The sequence below is a fragment of the Peromyscus maniculatus genome, chromosome 8, assembly GCF_049852395.1.
Source record: "Peromyscus maniculatus bairdii isolate BWxNUB_F1_BW_parent chromosome 8, HU_Pman_BW_mat_3.1, whole genome shotgun sequence".
Lineage (NCBI taxonomy): Eukaryota > Metazoa > Chordata > Mammalia > Rodentia > Cricetidae > Peromyscus > Peromyscus maniculatus.
This window is the reverse complement of record NC_134859.1, coordinates 43,321,506-43,341,703: the sequence shown is the minus strand read 5'-3', so window position 1 is coordinate 43,341,703 and position 20,198 is coordinate 43,321,506. Positions and strand designations below refer to the sequence as shown.

Here is a 20,198-nt window from a genome sequence, read left to right as displayed (position 1 = left end):
ATAATTTTGTTGAGAAAGCATCAAATAGTACTGGGACCAGTTATTCCATGATCATGGAGACTTTTTTTAGAGACCAGAGAAAGGAGATAAACCCGTAGGTCATATCATGCGGTCAGCATAGCACTGACATCAGGGCTGACAGGGAGGGTGGGAAGAGTGATCTTCCCGAAGAGCCGTCTGCTCTGAGTGCCATGGTGTTGGCAGAGCGAAGCCAGCAGAGGCAGGAGGCTGCACGCTGTGATGAGGATCATAGTCTCCACATCAAGGCTGAGAAAGTTCCATCCTCCATTGCCCAAGCCAGCTCTTTCCCTGTGCCCTTCCTGACCTAGACAGTGTCTCTGACCCTGTGTGTCCTGGTCTATCCCCAGAGCCCAAGGTGGTGTTTGCCAAGGAGCAGCAGGCTCGCAGGGAGGTGAAGGCAGAGGCGGGGGCCAGTGCCACACTGAGCTGCACGGTGGCCCAGGCCCAGACCGAGGTGACCTGGTTCAAGGAAGGGAAGAAGCTGAGCTCTGGCTCGAAGGTTCGAGTGGAGGCCTCGGGCTGTGAGAGGAGGCTGGTGGTGCAGCAGGCGGGCCAGGCGGATGCTGGGGAGTACAGCTGTGAGGCCGGGGGACAGAGGGTCTCCTTCCGTCTGGACGTCACAGGTGGGTGCTGAGACACTAAATTAATTTGCAAATGTTATGAGCCTGGTTGTGACCAGGAAGGTCCTGGTGCCTTTCCCACTGAGTATCATCTGTGCCTGTCTCATCCTCTGCCAATCTCATCCCTGTGTCTGGTCCAGGTGCAGTTGGTGGATATGTGTTCATTCAGCTTGGCCAGGGCCTCTTGTGTGCCACACAAGGTGTCTTAATGTTGTAACGTTCTGTTTCGTGTTCTCGGCACCTGCTTAGGTTCTACCAGTGTTCCTTGGTGCCATGGACTCTAGTCCTACTTGTGTGCAGGTCTGAGATGATCAGTGTCTCTGTTTGAGGTCTCTCCCACAGCTCTCTATGGTCTCACCCAGTCCCACATGAGGCATCTTTTAAGGAGAAATTTTAATTCATGTTCAGCCAGGGTGAGGAAGAATTTTAGTCACATGGTCATTTAGCAACACTGAACCCAGGGCTGTTGGGGGTTCAGTTAGGTGTTTTGGAATGCTCTCCTCCCTCCCCATGAGTACTAATGCAGGGTTGAGAACAAGACCTTTCTCAGTCCCGTTCTGCTTGACCCAGAGACATAAGGCACCAGAAACTCAGTGGCCAGCGAAAGTCAACCTGAGGCAAAGGCTCTTGGTTTGTTGACTCATGCCAGTGAAAACAAGAGATTTGGACGCTCTTGGGAACAAGCTAATTGGAAGCAGGGGTTGTTAAGAGAAATTAGGGAAAAGTGAAAGACCCCCCCCCCCACTCCCAGAGTGAGAGGGGGTCCAAGAGAAGAAAAGACATTGAACTTCTTTGTCTGGAAGTTTTTATGGGACTTATGGCAGAAACTGGGCAAAGACTGAGGCAATTATATTTTAGCCAACCAATTAGAGAGCCCCATATCCTGTCCCTGGTCTCCTGGTCCAATCAGAGAGATCTGGTGCAGTGCCTGTCCACTTAGGGGATGAAGCCCCTCCTCTGCCATCTCTGACTCCTGCTTGTTCCTACTGACCTCGAAGGCCTGGCCACCCGTAAGTCACATAGCTGGCGATGATGTCCTCCGACCTGTCTCCAGTGCAGTTGCTCCCCTAAGAGCTCTCCGTTCTCACAGCTGTCAAGAAGTAACCGAAGTTGTTCTTGTTTTGGGTTTTTTTGAGACAGGGTTTCTCTGTGTCGCATTGGCTGTCCTGGAACTCGCTCTGGCTGGTCTCGAACTCACAGAAGTCCACTTGCCTCTGCCTCCCGAGTGCTGGGATTAAAGGTGTGCTCCACCACTGCCCGGCACTATGGTTGTTCTTAGTTAACTTCCAGTCTCTGGATGGTCAGGAGTGACTTTCGTATTCACCGTGGGCTCTTTCCCCTTATAGCCCACATAAGCTAGCTCCTGCATTAGTTCAGGCCTGCTGCCCTTTTCTAGACCCATGTTCCTGGATTCTTTGTGGAACACACGAGGATCTGTGGAGTGGTAGACACATGCTGTGCTCTCTCTCTCTCTCTCTCTCTCTCTCTCTCTCTCTCTCTCTCTCTCTCTCTCTCTCTCTCTCTCTCTCTCTCTCTGTGTCTGTGTGTGCACACCCTGATGGTGCATGCTAGGCAAGCGATTTACTGCTGTGCTTGAGCCTGGTCCAAGCTGAAATCTTCTGTGTGAGAATTTCCCCCCTTGAATCTGATTTGTGGTTGCAGATGAAAAGGACCGAGCAGCTCATAGGGCGGTGGCTCACTTGCCAATAGTGAGTTACTGATATAAAGTGTTTATTTGGCAGTCTTTCACCAATGATTCTGTCCTTCCTTAACTGCCCCTGAAGCAGTGGTGGGATGTGTGGATGAACTGTGGTTTTAGGCTGAGAGAGGTACACAGGGCCTTTCTCTGAGTTCAGTGAGTACAGAGCCTGCAGGGTGTTCATCCTGCCCCCACCCGCCCCAGCAGCCTCACCCAGGCCCTTTCTCCATGTGACTTTCATGACTCAAACAGTTTCTGATTTTGTCTTACTGTCTGCCCCCAGAGCCCAAGGTGGTGTTTGCCAAGGAGCAGCAGGCTCGCAGCGAGGTGAAGGCAGAGGCGGGGGCCAGTGCCACACTGAGCTGCACGGTGGCCCAGGCCCAGACCGAGGTGACCTGGTTCAAGGAAGGGAAGAAGCTGAGCTCTGGCTCGAAGGTTCGAGTGGAGGCCTCGGGCTGTGAGAGGAGGCTGGTGGTGCAGCAGGCGGGCCAGGCGGATGCTGGGGAGTACAGCTGTGAGGCCGGGGGACAGAGGGTCTCCTTCCGTCTGGACGTCACAGGTGGGTTTTTCTTTCTTCTTTTTTTTTTTTTTTTTTTTTGGTTTTTCGAGACAGGGTTTCTCTGTGTAGCTTTGCGCCTTTCCTGGAGCTCACTTGGTAGCCCAGGCTGGCCTCGAACTCACAGAGATCCGCCTGGCTCTGCCTCCCGAGTGCTGGGATTAAAGGCGTGCGCCACCAACGCCCGGCTTTCTTTCTTCTTTTTAAAAAATGTTCTGTAGTGTGCATATTAGGGATTAGGATGAGACACTGCCTTGTGACTTATTTTCTCAGCTTCGCCTATAGTCATTGCTGGCAATTGCTGATCACATTCGGGGACCTTGATTTTGTAAAGTGCTTCTTATTTTTAAAAGATCTTGAACTTCGTGACAGTTCTATGAGGAAGAATCCTGACTATTCCCATTTTAAGATGGGCATGGAGGAGCTTTGATTTGCTTAGCCAGACAGTTGCAGAGCCAGGGTTTGGGTTAGGGTTCCTTTCCCCCTGAAGACCTCTGCCCCCCGGTGTCTGCTGTAATACGTCTCCTGGTGTGTGGATTCTCGAAACTTCTGTTTGTTTGAAAATATTGATTTTTGGCAGTTGCGCTGGTTGGTTTTGTGTCAGCTTGACCTAAGCCAGAGTCATTTGGGCAGAAGGACTCTCAGTTGAGAAAATGTCACCATACGACTGGCCTGTAGGCAGGTCTGTGGAGCAGTTTCTTAGTTAGTGATTGATGTGGGAGGACCCAGCTCACTGTGTGCAGTACCACTCCTGGGCGAGTGGTCCCGGGGTGTGTAAGAAAGCAGGCTGGCATGGAAAACAGGTGCACAAGTAAATCCTCTTTTGCAACCCAGAACTGATGGTTGGGTTTGAGTTTTGACACACAGGACAGCTCCCAGGGCCGGTTGTGGTGGTAATGAAGCCTGAACATGAGGTTGGAGTTGACGATCCCTGTGATGCTTGTTTCAGTGTCAAACTGGCATGTCCTACATACAGATTAGCATTCTGGGCATGTTAGGGATGAATACGGCATTAACTCCCTCTTAGGAGAAGTGGGGTGTCAGCAAGTGAGAGGCAGATCTATTTAAAATGGCTCCTCAAGTGAATTGTTTGAATAAACCGCCAGAGATCCTCTGGTGGGGAACTTTGAAGTTGTCCTGAGTGTGTGTCTTTAATTCAAAGAGCGATAAAAGAATCGTATGCTGATAACACAACTGATTAAAGATCTTTCTTTGAGAAAGGGATATTTTTAGAAATCTTGAACTTGACCTCAATGGACAGTGAAGGAATCACTTGTGAAATCCACTAAATAATTTTGTCTAGGGCTGGAGAGATGACTCAGAGGTTAAGAGCACTGACTGCTCTTCCAGAGGTCCTGAGTTCAATTCCCATCAACCACATGGTGGCTCTCAACCATCTGTAATGAGATCTGGTGCCCTCTTCTGGCCTTCAGGCATACATGCTGTATACATAATAAATAAATCTTAAAAAAATCTTTAAAACTTTTGTCTAGTTTTATACATTGAAAGAAAACCCTTTACACAGTTGAAGGAAAGAAAGAAGAAAGAAACAAAAAAAAGAAAGAAAGGGAGAGAGAGAGAAGAGAGAGAGAGAGAGAGAGAGAGAGAGAGAGAGAGAGAGAGAGAGAGAGAACAGGCTGAGCAAGCCATGAAGAGTCCTTCTCCATGGCCTCTGCATCAGTTCCTGCCTTAGCTTCCTGCCCTAAGTTTTTGCCCAGACTTGCCTTCCTGATGGACTGTGATCTGGACATATAAGCTGAAATCAACCCTTTCCTCCCCAGATTGCTTCTGGTCACCGTGTCTTCTAGCAGTCGACACCTTGATTAAGGCGGTAGTGTTACAGTGAGGACCTCGTGTGGTTTGCCTGATATCGGGGGACCAGAGCATCTTTAGCCTATGGGCTTATGTCTCTCCTCTGTTGTGGGCATTCTTGGTCTTTGGCTCTTCTGTCCCATCTATCCCTGCAAGGACCCCTGTTACTCTGGTAGACCCTTTCATGATCTTTTTTTTTTTTTTTTTTGGTTTTTCGAGACAGGGTTTCTCTGTGTAGCTTTGCACCTTTCCTGGAACTCACTTGGTAGCCCAGGCTGGCCTCGAACTCACAGAGATCCGCCTGGCTCTGCCTCCCGAGTGCTGGGATTACAGGCGTGCGCCACCACCGCCCGGCTTCATGTTCTTATACTTGTTGTTATACACATGCTTCTCCCCGCTCTATCACGTTCCTCTCTCTGCTTTAGTTTGGATATTTTCTTTTGGACCATCTTCCAACTCACTAATCTTATGTTGTAGTACATGTAATGTCTGCCAGTACCACTGGAAGGAGGTTTACTTTCAATTGTTGCATTTTTAAGCTTTACAATTTCTGTTTGATTTAACACACACACACACACACACACACACACACACACACACACACACACACACACACACACTCTTTGGTGTTGAACCCAGGGCCCTTTACAACCTAATTCCATCCTCTGCCGCTGAGCTCCGTCCTCGGTAACATCACCACATTGGTTTTTCCGTCCCTCTAGGACTGTGCCCTTGTCTGACATCTCTAATGAATGGTGTTGCTATTCTTGAAGGTGGAGCCCATGACCTTACCATCCCCACCAGACCCCACCATTTCTGCACTTGGGGGTTTCTCATATCCATTTCTGTCCTGGTGTGCCAGATAAATTTTTAAAATCAACTTCCACACATTTTATGTTCAGACTGTTGATTATGATGCTATCCCCTAGTCCCTTTATTTAGGGTATACCAGGTTTTCTCTTTTGGACCACCAACCAGCTCCCAAATCATGGCATGGAGACATTTTTTTCCCCCGAGACAGGGTTTCTCTGTGTAGTTTTGGTGCCTATCCTGGATCTCAGTCTGTAGACCAGGCTGGCCTTGAAATCACAGAGATCCACCTGGCTCTGCCTCCTAGTGCTGGGATTAAAGGTGTATGCCATCACCGCCCTGCTTGACATGGAGACTTTTTATTAGCTATGAATGCTCATCCTAGCCAAGGCTAGATTCTGGCTAGCTCTTTTAACTTAAATTAGCCTGCTGCTCTTTACCTTTTGCCTTGGGGCCTTTTACCTTTTTTCTGTATGCCTTTCTTTTCCTGCTTCCCTGGAAGTCTCCCTCTTTTTCTCCTTCATCCTCTCCTCTTTTTTTCTCTCTTCTCTAGATTCCTCCTCCTATTTATTCTCTTTGCCTGCCAGCTCCACCTACCTTTTCTCCTGACTAGCTATGGGCTGTTCAGCTTTTTATTAAACTAATCAGGTGCCTTAGGCTGGCAAGGTGAAACAAATGCAACACATCTTTACATAATTAAACAAATACAGTATAAACAAAAGTAACACATCTTTACAATGTTAACAAAGGCAGCATAAACAAATGTAACACACCTTTACAGGGTTAAATATTCCATAACAGCTGGGCAGGTGGGGAACACTCAGTATTGGAGTCATTCCAGGCCTGCTACAGCTTGACCAGAGTTGCCTGGCTCTTATTTATCCAAGTCCTGGGCAAAGTCCCCTGAGGACCCCTGCAGCCACCCGTCAGCTCAGAGCGATTCTGCTGGCCTCTGCTCGGGTTTGGATGGCTGGCTTCTCATATAGGCACGTGTGCTGGCATTTGGTTCCTACTGGGTTGAGATGGTGAGACATTTACAGGGTGGCCCGGATGGGAGGTAGGGGCCATGGAGCGTCTAGCTTCATAAGTAGCTGAATGCCACGGGCCAGGTCTTGTGGGACTGGAATGGTCCCTATGAGAATGGGTTCTCCTGAGTGAGTGTGACACCTCTCATGTCCCTTTCCTTACTCTCCTGACACTGTTGCTCTCCTCCCTGGGTCCTCATTAGAGCACAGCTGGTGCCAGGGATGTTTCCTTCAGCCTTTCATGAACCGAACAAACCCGTTGTATTTATTGATTTGTTTAGGTGAAGTACCAGCCTCAGGCATTTTGTTCTGGCAACACACACTGACTCAGGTAGCCTTGTAGCCTCTTAGGAAGCTTCATAACTCATCAACCACGGAAGGCAAAGTGCTAGAGTGTCGGCCCTAGCCCCACACTGTCTTGGTTCATTGGCGTTTTGACCTCATGCATTTGATTTCGGACTATAGGAGATGTCAGCCACCTCACTGATTTTTTTTTCCTGTTCGTTTGCTTACATTTTGAACCCTCCCACCTCCTGTTTCTTATAGAAACCCTGTGCCTACTCTCAGGTCTGCGTTTCACTGTCAGACTCTATCTAGCATGGAAAAGCAGGGGTGGGAGTAGCCTGGTGTGACAGACACCTTTCCCGGGCATTCTGTGTGCCACAGCTCAGGCTCCCACTGTCTTGCCCATACTTCCTACCAAGGGTGCAGATCTCTGGAACGTCAGTGTCCTACTTGTCTGGCTGTGTGTCCCTTAAATACCACTGCACACCAAGGTCTTCCCTCACCACCAAGGCTCGGTCACCTGCTTCCTCTGCCATGCCAACATTGATCCTAACCTCATTTCATGGACCGGTGCACCCTCCTCTTCATGGTATTAGCTTGTGCCCCAGCCACGAGGCGAAGTGTGACCTCCGCTGCTCACTGCGGACCTCCCAGCTCTTGTGGCCCCTCAGGAGGCCCTCTGCTCACCTGGGCTGTGGAAGTGATGACTAAATCAGTGAGTGCTCCCATAGCCTGGGGTTGCATTTTCCTTACATAACATTCGCCTGTGAAGGTTTTGTGCTAATGGAAAAAAATTGCAGCATTTCCTACGTAAATTGCCTTAATTAAATATTCATTTAAAATTTAATGTAACTAAATGTCTTTTCCAATTTAAGGCCAAATCAAGTTTGTTTATTTATTTATTTAGGTTTTTGTTTTTTGAGGCAGGGTTTCTCTGTGTAGCTTTAGAGCCTGTCTTGGAACTTGCTCTGTAGACCAGGCTGGCGTGCATCACTACTGCCTGGCTGGACAAATCAAATTAAAGCATCTTACAGATGTAGCAATGAGCAGAATCATGGACGTTGGTGCTATATGGCATAGGTTTTCACTAGAGATGGATGAAACATACATAGTTTAAGAACATGGATGATGTCAGGAGTGGGGGTGGAGATGGAGAACTTGCTAATTGTGCAATATCCCTGAAAGCTGGAGAGCCCTTTGTGCTGATTTCCATCACCAAAGATGTAGCCAAGGATGTCCTTAAGACATTTAACTTTTTGTTTATGTGTATGTATATGCCTGTATACGGGTCTGTGCATATGAGTGCAGGTGGTCCAGGAGGTGGGAGAAGGGTGTTGGATCCCTTGCAGTTGGAGTTCCAGGCAGTTGTTAGTCACCCAACATGGGTGTACTAGTTACTTTTCTACCTCTATGATAAAACACCATGACTGAGACAAACTTACAAAAGAAAGCATTTAATTGGTCCATCATGGTGGGGTAGTGTGGCAGCAATCAGCCGGCATGTTGGCTGGAGCAGCTCAGAGGCAAAGTGAGAGAGACACGCTGGGAATGTGGGAGCTACACCCCTCCTCCAACAAGGCCACACCTCCTAATCCTTCCCAAGTCCTTCCACCAACTGGGGACCAAGTTTTCAGTCCTATGGGGGCCATTCTCAATCAACTACCACAGTGGGCGCGAAGAACTGAACTCCAGTCCTCTGTAAGAGTAGACTGAGTTCCTAACCATTGAGCCACCCAAGTATGTTTGTAGCAGCTTTATTGATTGTATCTCCAGGTGAACAACCCCAATGAACCCTAAGAAGGAACAGAAAAGCCATCCAGTGTGGTGTTTATGCAGCACAACCCTATGGAGCAGCTTGAAGGAACAAGCTTCTTTTTTTTTAAAAGACAGGGCCTCACTATGTAGTCCAGGCTGGCCCGGAACTCACTGTGTGGTCCAGGCTGGCCCGGAATTCACTGTGTAGTTCAGGCTGGCCTGGAACTCACAGAGTTCCACCTGCCTCTGCCTCCCATGTAAAATTTGTGTTTCACAATGCTTGGCTTAAATGAACAAATGATATGTAGCATGGATGGGTCCTTTAGATAAGCCAAATGAAAGCACCCAAACCCACCAGAATACAATATAATAAATGTGATGAAGAATTTGTTGTTGGGTGATTTTCCCATTGTGTGGGTACCACAGAGGACAGTCACACAGACGGAGACAGCTGTGAAGTTGCTGGGCAACACTACCTTAAGGGACCGTTATTGTAATCTTGGGGTCCGTCACTGAGTAGAGCATCGCTATGGAGCATGTAACTGGCCTAAAGGGTGTGAAGTCAGAGGCCAGGCAGAAGTAACTGGTGGTGACAGAAATCAGAGTATTGGCCATGTGTGTGTGTCTGTGTGTGTGTGTGTTGTGTGGGTACACCTGTGTGTGTGCCTGTGTGTGTGCCTATGCGTGTGCATATTTGTGTATGCCTGTGTGTGTGCACATTTGTGGTATGTATATGTGTTTGTGTTATGTGTATGTCTGTGTGTATGTGTGCGTGCATGTGTGTTTGTGTGTGTGTGTGTGTGTCTGCCTGCCTGCCTGCCTGCCTGTGTGTTGGCAGTTAGTGTGGATAGGGAGCCAAGATGCTCTTTTTGTTCATAGGTTTGGGTTCTATGGGGAGAGGTACATTTGAAGTTCACTGAGTGGAACAGGAGCTTGTGTGTGCTTTATGTGTGGATAAAACCAGCAGAGACTGGAGGCTATAGTCCACAGAGCACACGGTGTGCCAGCTCTGGGATGTATCACTGAGCAAGGGGATCTGCCACTAACATGGCAGAGACAGTAAACATACGTAGAGAGCTAGAACACCCCAGCCTCTTTCCTCTGGCTTTGAAATTGCTCTCGAGTCAGGATAACTTCCAAATGTACACTTGAGTCACTGAGACGAAAGAAACTGTATCTGTGAAGATGTGTGTAACGTCTCACTGGACACCTGATGTCCATGACCCCAAGGACACAATTTATGGAACCCTGGAGAATCAGTGTCTGTGAAATAGGTAACATATTGTATCTCTCACCGTGTGCCCCTCCTTGTCTCCAGAGCCCAAGGTGGTGTTTGCCAAGGAGCAGCAGACACGCAGTGAGGTGAAGGCAGAGGCGGGGGCCAGTGCCACACTGAGCTGCACGGTGGCCCAGGCCCAGACCGAGGTGACCTGGTTCAAGGAAGGGAAGAAGCTGAGCTCTGGCTCGAAGGTTCGAGTGGAGGCCTCGGGCTGTGAGAGGAGGCTGGTGGTGCAGCAGGCGGGCCAGGCGGATGCTGGGGAGTACAGCTGTGAGGCCGGGGGACAGAGGGTCTCCTTCCGTCTGGACGTCACAGGTGGGTGCTGAGACACTAAATTAATTTGCAAATGTTATGAGCCTGGTTGTGACAAGGAAGGTCCTGGTGCCTTTCCCACTGAGTATCATCTTTGCCTGTCTCATCCTCTGCCAATCTCATCCCTGTGTCTGGTCCAGGTGCAGTTGGTGGATATGTGTTCATTCAGCTTGGCCAGGGCCTCTTGTGTGCCACACAAGGTGTCTTAATGTTGTAACGTTCTGTTTCGTGTTCTCGGCACCTGCTTAGGTTCTACCAGTGTTCCTTGGTGCCATGGACTCTAGTCCTACTTGTGTGCAGGTCTGAGATGATCAGTGTCTCTGTTTGAGGTCTCTCCCACAGCTCTCTATGGTCTCACCCAGTCCCACATGAGGCATCTTTTAAGGAGAAATTTTAATTCATGTTCAGCCAGGGTGAGGAAGAATTTTAGTCACATGGTCATTTAGCAACACTGAACCCAGGGCTGTTGGGGGTTCAGTTAGGTGTTTTGGAATGCTCTCCTCCCTCCCCATGAGTACTAATGCAGGGTTGAGAACAAGACCTTTCTCAGTCCCGTTCTGCTTGACCCAGAGACATAAGGCACCAGAAACTCAGTGGCCAGCGAAAGTCAACCTGAGGCAAAGGCTCTTGGTTTGTTGACTCATGCCAGTGAAAACAAGAGATTTGGACGCTCTTGGGAACAAGCTAATTGGAAGCAGGGGTTGTTAAGAGAAATTAGGGAAAAGTGAAAGACCCCCCCCCACTCCCAGAGTGAGAGGGGGTCCAAGAGAAGAAAAGACATTGAACTTCTTTGTCTGGAAGTTTTTATGGGACTTATGGCAGAAACTGGGCAAAGACTGAGGCAATTATATTTTAGCCAACCAATTAGAGAGCCCCATATCCTGTCCCTGGTCTCCTGGTCCAATCAGAGAGATCTGGTGTAGTGCCTGTCCACTTAGGGGATGAAGCCCCTCCTCTGCCATCTCTGACTCCTGCTTGTTCCTACTGACCTCGAAGGCCTGGCCACCCGTAAGTCACATAGCTGGCGATGATGTCCTCCGACCTGTCTCCAGTGCAGTTGCTCCCCTAAGAGCTCTCCGTTCTCACAGCTGTCAAGAAGTAACCGAAGTTGTTCTTGTTTTGGGTTTTTTTGAGACAGGGTTTCTCTGTGTCGCATTGGCTGTCCTGGAACTCGCTCTGGCTGGTCTCGAACTCACAGAAGTCCACTTGCCTCTGCCTCCCGAGTGTTGGGATTAAAGGTGTGCTCCACCACTGCCCGGCACTATGGTTGTTCTTAGTTAACTTCCAGTCTCTGGATGGTCAGGAGTGACTTTCGTATTCACCGTGGGCTCTTTTCCCTTATAGCCCACATAAGTTAGCTCCTGCATTAGTTCAGGCCTGCTGCCCTTTTCTAGACCCATGTTCCTGGATTCTTTGTGGAACACACGAGGATCTGTGGAGTGGTAGACACATGCTGTGCTGTGCTGTGCTCTCTCTCTCTCTCTCTCTCTCTCTCTCTCTCTCTCTCTCTCTCTCTCTCTCTCTCTCTCTCTCAGTGTCTGTGTGTGCACACCCTGATGGTGCATGCTAGGCAAGCGATTTACTGCTGTGCTTGAGCCTTGTCCAAGCTGAAATCTTCTATGTGAGAATTCCCCCCCCCCCTTGAATCTGATTTGTGGTTGCAGATGAAAAGGACCGAGCAGCTCACAGGGCGGTGGCTCACTTGCCAATAGTGAGTTACTGATATAAAGTGTTTATTTGGCAGTCTTTCACCAATGATTCTGTCCTTCCTTAACTGCCCCTGAAGCAGTGGTGGGATGTGTGGATGAACTGTGGTTTTTAGGCTGAGAGAGGTACAGGGCCTTTCTCTGAGTTCAGTGAGTACAGAGCCTGCAGGGTGTTCATCCTGCCCCCACCCTCCCCAGCAGCCTCACCCAGGCCCTTTCTCCATGTGACTTTCATGACTCAAACAGTTTCTGATTTTGTCTTACTGTCTATCCCCAGAGCCCAAGGTGGTGTTTGCCAAGGAGCAGCAGACACGCAGTGAGGTGAAGGCAGAGGCGGGGGCCAGTGCCACACTGAGCTGCACGGTGGCCCAGGCCCAGACCGAGGTGACCTGGTTCAAGAATGGGAAGAAGCTGAGCTCTGGCTCTAAGGTTCGAGTGGAGGCCTCGGGCTGTGAGAGGAGGCTGGTGGTGCAGCAGGCGGGCCAGGCGGATGCTGGGGAGTACAGCTGTGAGGCTGGGGAACAGAGGGTCTCCTTCCGTCTGGACGTCACAGGTGGGTTTTCTTTTTTCTTTTTAAAAAATGTTCTGTAGTGTGCATATTAGGCATTAGGATGAGACACTGCCTTGTGACCTATTTTCTCAGCTTCGCCTATAGTCATTGCTGGCAATTGCTGATCACATTCGGGTGCCTTGATTTTGTGAAGTGCATCTTATTTTTAAAAGATATTGAACTTCCTGACAGTTTTATGAGGAAGAATCCTGACTATTCCCATTTTAAGATGGGCACGGAGGAGCTTTGATTTGCTTAGCCAGACAGTTGCAGAGCCAGGGTTTGGGTTAGGGTTCCTTTCCCCCTGAAGACCTCTGCCCCCCGGTGTCTGCTGTTGTGCGTCTCCTGGTGTGTGGATTTTCGAAACTTCTGTTTGTTTGAAAATATTGATTTTTGGCAGTTGCGCTGGTTGGTTTTGTGTCAGCTTGACCTAAGCCAGAGTCATTTGGGCAGAAGGACTCTCAGTTGAGAAAATGTCCCCACACGACTGGCCTGCATGCAGGTCTGTGGAGCAGTTTCTTAGTTAGTGATTGATGTGGGAGGACCCAGCTCACTGTGTGCAGTACCACTCCTGGGCGAGTGGTCCCGGGGTGTGTAAGAAAGCAGGCTGGCATGGAAAACAGGTGCACAAGTAAATCCTCTTTTGCAACCCAGAACTGATGGTTGAGTTTGAGTTTTGACACACAGGACAGCTCCCAGGGCCGGTTGTGGTGGTAATGAAGCCTGAACATGAGGTTGGAGTTGACGATCCCTGTGGCTGGATGCTTGTTGCAGTGTCGAACTGGCATGTCCTACACACAGATTAGCATTCTGGGCATGTTAGGGATGAATACGACATTAACTCCCTCTTAGGAGAAGTGGGGTGTCAGCAAGTGAGAGGCAGATCTATTTAAAATGGTTCCTCAAGTGAATTGTTTGAATAAACCGCCAGAGATCCTCTGGTGGGGACTTTGAAGTTGTCCTGAGTGTGTGTCTTTAATTCAAAGAGCGATAAAAGAATCGTATGCTGATAACACAACTGATTAAAGATCTTTCTTTGAGAAAGGGATATTTTTAGAAATCTTGAACTTGACCTCAATGGACAGTGAAGGAATCACTTGTGAAATCCACTGAATAATTTTGTCTAGGGCTGGAGAGATGGCTCAGAGGTTAAGAGCACTGACTGCTCTTCCAGAGGTCCTGAGTTCAATTCCCATCAACCACATGGTGGCTCTTGACCATCTGTAATGAGATCTGGTGCCCTCTTCTGGCCTGCAGGCATACATGCTGTATACATAATAAATAAATCTTAAAAAAAAATCCTTAAAACTTTTGTCTAGTTTTATACATTGAAAGAAAACCCTTTACACAGTTGAAGAAAAGAAAGGAGAAAGAAACAAAAAAAGAAAGGGAGACAGAGAGAGAGAGAGAGAGAGAGAGAGAGAGAGAGAGAGAGAGAGAAAACAGGCTGAGCAAGCCATGAAGAGTCCTTCCCCGTGGCCTCTGCATCAGTTCCTGCCTTAGCTTCCTGCCCTAAGTTTTTGCCCAGACTTCCCTTCCTGATGGACTGTGATCTGGACATGTAAGCTGAAATCAACCCTTTCCTCCCCAGATTGCTTCTGGTCACGGTGTCTTCTAGCAGTCGACACCTTGATTAAGGCGGTAGTGTTACAGTGAGGACCTTGTGTGGTTTGCCTGATATCGGGGGACCAGAGCATCTTCGGCCTATGGGCTTATGTCTCTCCTCTGTTGTGGGCATTCTTGGTCTTTGGCTCTTCTGTCCCATCTGTCCCTGCAAGGACCCCTGTTACTCTGGTAGACCCTTTCATGTTCTTTTTTTTTTTTTTTGGTTTTTTGAGACAGGGTTTCTCTGTGTAGCTTTGCGCCTTTCCTGGAACTCACTCTGTAGCCCAGGCTGGCCTCGAACTCACAGAGATCCGCCTGGCTCTGCCTCCCGAGTGCTGGGATTAAAGGCGTGCGCCACCACCGCCCGGCTTCATGTTCTTATACTTGTTGTTATACACATGCTTCTTCCCGCTCAATCACGTTCCTCTCTGCTTTAGTTTGGATATTTTCTTTTGATCCATCTTCCAACTCACTAATCTTATGTTGTAGTACATGTAATGTCTGCCAGTACTACTGGAAGGAGGTTTACTTTCAATCGTTGCATTTTTAAGCTTTACAATTTCTGTTTGACTTAACACACACACACACATACACACACACACACACACACACACACACACACACATTTTGGTGTTGAACCCAGGGCCCTTTTCAACCTAATTCCATCCTCTGCCACTGAGCTCCGTCCTCGGTAACATCACCACATTGGTTTTTCCGTCCCTCTAGGACCGTGCCCTTGTCTGACATCTCTAATGAATGGTGTTGCTATTCTTGAGGGTGGAGCCCATGACCTTACCATCCCCACCAGACCCCACCATTTCTGCACTTGGGGGTTTCTCATATCCATTTCTGTCCTGGTGTGCCAGATAATTTTTTAAAATCAACTTCCACACATTTTATGTTCAGACTGTTGATTATGATGCTATCCCCTAGTCCCTTTATTTAGGGTATACCAGGTTTTCTCTTTTGGACCACCAACCAGCTCCCAAATCATGGCATGGAGACATTCCCCCCCCCCCTCCCCCCCCCCCCCCCCCCCCCCCCGAGACAGGGTTTCTCTGTGTAGTTTTGGTGCCTATCCTGGATCTCAGTCTGTAGACCAGGCTGGCCTTGAAATCACAGAGATCCACCTGGCTCTGCCTCCTAGTGCTGGGATTAAAGGTGTATGCCATCACCGCCCTGCTTGACATGGAGACTTTTTATTTGCTATGAATGCTCATCCTAGCCAAGGCTAGATTCTGGCTAGCTCTTTTAACTTAAATTAGCCTGCTTCTCTTTACCTTTTGCCTCAGGGCCTTTTACCTTTTTTCTGTATGCCTTTCTTTTCCTGCTTCCCTGGAAGTCTCCCTCTTTTTCTCCTTCATCCTCTCCTCTTTTTTTCTCTCTTCTCTAGATTCCTCCTCCTATTTATTCTCTTTGCCTGCCAGCTCCACCTACCTTTTCTCCTGACTAGCTATGGGCTGTTCAGCTTTTTATTAAACTAATCAGGTGCCTTAGGCTGGCAAGGTGAAACAAATGCAACACATCTTTACATAATTAAACAAATGCAGCATAAACAAATGTAACACACCTTTACAGGGTTAAATATTCCACAACAGCTGGGCAGGTGGGGAACACTCAGTATTGGAGTCATTCCAGGCCTGCTACAGCTTGACCAGAGTTGCCTGGCTCTTATTTATCCAAGTCCTGGGCAAAGTCCCCTGAGGACCCCTGCAGCCACCCGTCAGCTCAGAGCGATTCTGCTGGCCTCTGCTCGGGTTTGGATGGCTGGCTTCTCATATAGGCACGTGTGCTGGCATTTGGTTCCTACTGGGTTGAGATGGTGAGACATTTACAGGGTGGCCCGGATGGGAGGTAGGAGCCATGGAGCGTCTAGCTTCATAAGTAGCTGAATGCAACAGGCCAGGTCTTGTGTTACTGGAATGGTCGCTATGAGAATGGGTTCTCCTGAGTGAGTGTGACACCTCTCGTGTCCCTTTCCTTACTCTCCTGACACTGTGTTGCTCTCCTCCGTGGGTCCTCATTAGAGCACAGCTGGTGCCAGGGATGTTTCCTTCAGCCTTTCATGAACCGAACAAACCCGTTGTATTTATTGATTTATTTAGGTGAAGTACCGGCCTCAGGCATTTTGTTCTGGCAACACACACTGACTCAGGTAGCCTTGTAACCTCTTAGGCAGCTTCACAACTCATCAACCACAGAAGGCAAAGTGCTAGAGTGTTGGCCCTAGCCCCACACTGTCTTGGTTCATTGGAGTTTTGACCTCATACATTTGATTTCTGACTATAGGAGATGTCAGCCACCTCACTGATTTTTTTTTCCTGTTTGTTTGCTTACATTTTGAACCCTCCCACCTCCTGTTTCTTATAGAAACCCTGTGCCTACTCTCAGGTCTGTGTTTCACTGTCAGACTCTATCTAGCATGGAAAAGCAGGGGTGGGAGTAGCCTGGTGTGACAGACACCTTTCCCCGGCATTCTCTGTGCCACAGCTCAGGCTCCCACTGTCTTGCTCACAGTTCCTAGCAAGGGTGCAGATCTCTGGAACGTCAGTGTCCTACTTTTCTGGCTGTGTGTCCCTTAAATACCACTGCACACCAAGGTCTTCCCTCACCACCAAGGCTCGGTCACCTGCTTCCTCTGCCATGCCATCATTGATACCAACCTCATTTCATGGACCGGTGCACCCTCCTCTTCATGGTATTAGCTTGTGCCCCAGCCACGAGGCGAAGTGTGACCTCCGCTGCTCACTGCAGACCCCCCAGCTCTTGTGGCCCCTCAGGAGGCCCTCTGCTCACCTGGGCTGTGGAAGTGACGACTAAATCAGTGAGTGCTCCCATAGCCTGGGGTTGCGTTTTCCTTACATAACATTCGCCTGTGAAGGTTTTGTGCAAATGGAAAAAAATTACAGCATTTCCTATGTAAATTGCCTTAATTAAATATTCATTTAAAATTTAATGTAACTAAATGACCTTTCCAATTTAAGGCCAAGTCAAGTTTATTTATTTATTTAGGTTTTTTTTTTTTTTTTTTTTTTTTTTGTTTTTGAGACAGGGTTTCTCTGTGTAGCTTTAGAGCCTGTCTTGGAACTTGCTCTGTAGACCAGGCTGGCGTGCGTCCCACTGCCTGGCTGGACAAATCAAATTAAAGCATCTTACAGATGCAGAAATGAGCAGAATCATGGATGTTGGTGCTATAAGACATAGGTTTTCACTAGAGATGGATGAAACATACATAGTTTAAGAACATGGATGATGTCAGGAGTGGGGGTGGAGATGGAGAACTTATTAATTGTGCAATATCCCTGAAAGCTGGAGAGCCCTTTGTGCTGATTTCCATCACCAAAGATGTAGCCAAGGATATCCTTAAGACATTTAACTTTTTGTTTATGTGTATGTATATGCCTGTATACGGGTCTGTGCATATGAGTGCAGGTGGTCCAGGAGGTGGGAGGAGGGTGTTGGATCCCTTACAGCTAGTTCCAGGCAGTTGTTAGTCACCCAACATGGGTGTACTAGTTACTTTTCTACCGCTATGATAAAACACCATGACCGAGACAAACTTACAAAAGAAAACATTTAATTGGTCCATCATGGTGGGGTAGTGTGGCAGCAATCAGCCGGCATGTTGGCTGGAGCAGCTCAGAGCTTACCCCTTGATCTTCAAGCAGGAGGCAAAGTGAGAGAGACACGCTGGGAATGTGGGAGCTACACCCCTCCTCCAACAAGGCCACACCTCCTAATCCTTCCCAAGTCCTTCCACCAACTGGGGACCAAGTTTTCAGTCCTATGGGGGCCATTCTCAATCAACCACCACAGTGGGCGCGAGGAACTGAACTCCAGTCCTCTGTAAGAGTAGATTGAGTTCCTAACCATTGAGCCACCCAAGCATGTTTGTAGCAGCTTTATTGATTGTATCTCCAGGTGAACAACCCCAATGAACCGTAAGAAGGAATAGAAAAGCCATCCACTGTGGTGTTTATGCAGCACAACCCTATGGAGCAGCTTGAAGGAACAAGCTTCTTTTTTTTTTTTAAAAGACAGGGCCTCACTATGTAGTCCAGGCTGGCCCGGAACTCACTGTGTGGTCCAGGCTGGCCCAGAACTCACCGTGTAGTTCAAGCTGGCCTGGAACTCACAGAATTCCACCTGCCTCTGCCTCCCATGTAAAAGTTGTGTTCCACAATGCTTGGCTTAAATGAACAAATGATATGTAGCATGGATGGGTCCTTTAGATAAGCCAAATGAAAGCACCCAAACCCACCAGAATATAATATAATAAATATGATGAAGAATTTGTTGTTGGGTGATTTTCCCATTGTGTGGGTACCACAGAGGACAGTCACACAGACGGAGACAGCTGTGAAATTGCTGGGCAACACTACCTTAAGGGACCGTTATTGTAATCTTGGGGTCCGTCACTGAGTAGAGCATCGCTATGGAGCATGTAACTGGCCTAAAGGGTGTGAAGTCAGAGGCCAGGCAGAAGTAACTGGTGGTGACAGAAATCAGAGTATTGGCCATGTGTGTGTGTGTGTGTGTGTGTGTGTGTGTGTGTTGTGTGGGTACACCTGTGTGTGTGCCTGTGTGTGTGCCTATGCGTGTGCACATTTGTGTATGTATATGTGTTTGTGTTATGTGTATGTCTGTGTGTATGTGTGCGTGCATGTGTGTTTGTGTGTGTGTGTGTGTGTGTGTGCGCGTCTGTGTCTGTGTGTCTGTCTGTCTGCCTGCCTGCCTGCCTGTGTGTTGGCAGTTAGTGTGGATAGGGAGCCGAGATGCTCTTTTTGTTCATAGGTTTGGGTTCTATGGGGAGAGGTACATTTGAAGTTCACTGAGCAGAACAGGCTCTTGTGTATGCTTTATGTGTGGATAAAACCAGCAGAGACTGGAGGCTATAGTCCACAGAGCACACAGTGTGTCAGCTCTGGGATGTATCACTGAGCAAGGGGATCTGCCACTAACATGGCAGAGACAGTAAACATACGTAGAGAGCTAGAACACCCCAGCCTCTTTCCTCTGGCCTTGAAATTGCTCTCGAGTCAGGATAACTTTCAAATGTACACTTGAGTCACTGAGACGAAAGAAACTGTATCTGTGAAGATGTGTGTAACGTCTCACTGGACACCTGATGTCCATGACCCCAAGGACACAATTTATGGAACCCTGGAGAATCAGTGTCTGTGAAATACGTAACATATTGTATCTCTCACCGTGTGCCCCTCCTTGTCTCCAGAACCCAAGGTGGTGTTTGCCAAGGAGCAGCAGGCTCGCAGCGAGGTGAAGGCAGAGGCGGGGGCCAGTGCCACACTGAGCTGCACGGTGGCCCAGGCCCAGACCGAGGTGACCTGGTTCAAGGAAGGGAAGAAGCTGAGCTCTGGCTCGAAGGTTCGAGTGGAGGCCTCGGGCTGTGAGAGGAGGCTGGTGGTGCAGCAGGCGGGCCAGGCGGATGCTGGGGAGTACAGCTGTGAGGCCGGGGGACAGAGGGTCTCCTTCCGTCTGGACGTCACAGGTGGGTGCTGAGATGCCAGTTTATCTTGTGTAGAGGTGATGACTGATCAGATGTGTGGCTGACCACTGGGTCCTTCCTGTTACACTTTCTCTATTACTCATCTTCTGGCTTCCCATATGCCATCTTATATCTGTGTGCTCAGTGAGGCGAAACAGGCAGGCACAGGCCCTTCTGACACACCTTGATGGTGTCCATGTGGTGATCCTTAGCTGTATGTTCCAAGAGCCTGTCCAGTGTCTTTTGGTTGGTTCTGTTGGAATCAGTTGGTTCTTGGTTGTAAGGTGACCCTGTGACCTTCACCTGGGAGAGTGATCTTCCTTGGAATGGAGGCACTGGATACTTGCAGGTTCTCTTCCAGAGCTGTGCGTGGTTCTCCACGGCCAGAGCTGCCCACTAACTCAGGCTAAGGACAAGCCACAGGCCAGATACTTGGTCACACCTGTAACTGTCTCAAGACTGTCTTGGTATTCTCAGCTTTTGGTTTCTCGTGATCCCCTTCACTCCTTTCCCAGGGATTTGGAAGCTGGCCTCCTACACACCTGTCTGTAGGAGAATGCCTGCTGGTGGATGGTTGCACAGCGCTTGTGTCGGGTACAGAGCGGAGACTGATCAATGTGCTTCGATGTGCACTTGTCAGGGTGGAATGGTCTTTTC

At 48.7% G+C, this 20,198-nt stretch overlaps 1 protein-coding gene across 2 annotated transcripts in view; it reads left to right on the top strand.

The window, feature by feature from the left end:
- The window catches only part of Obscn (obscurin, cytoskeletal calmodulin and titin-interacting RhoGEF), a 147,680-nt gene that overhangs the window by 17,448 nt on the left and 110,034 nt on the right, over positions 1-20,198 (top strand). Inside the window, exons 9-13 of one of the 2 annotated variants that reach the window (XM_076542422.1) lie at positions 369-644; positions 2,624-2,899; positions 9,902-10,177; positions 12,158-12,433; positions 19,269-19,544. In XM_076542422.1, the coding sequence (XP_076398537.1) occupies positions 369-644; positions 2,624-2,899; positions 9,902-10,177; positions 12,158-12,433; positions 19,269-19,544 (1,380 nt within the window). The remainder of the gene's footprint in view (positions 1-368; positions 645-2,623; positions 2,900-9,901; positions 10,178-12,157; positions 12,434-19,268; positions 19,545-20,198) is intronic. The other variant, XM_076542423.1, reaches the window with a different exon arrangement.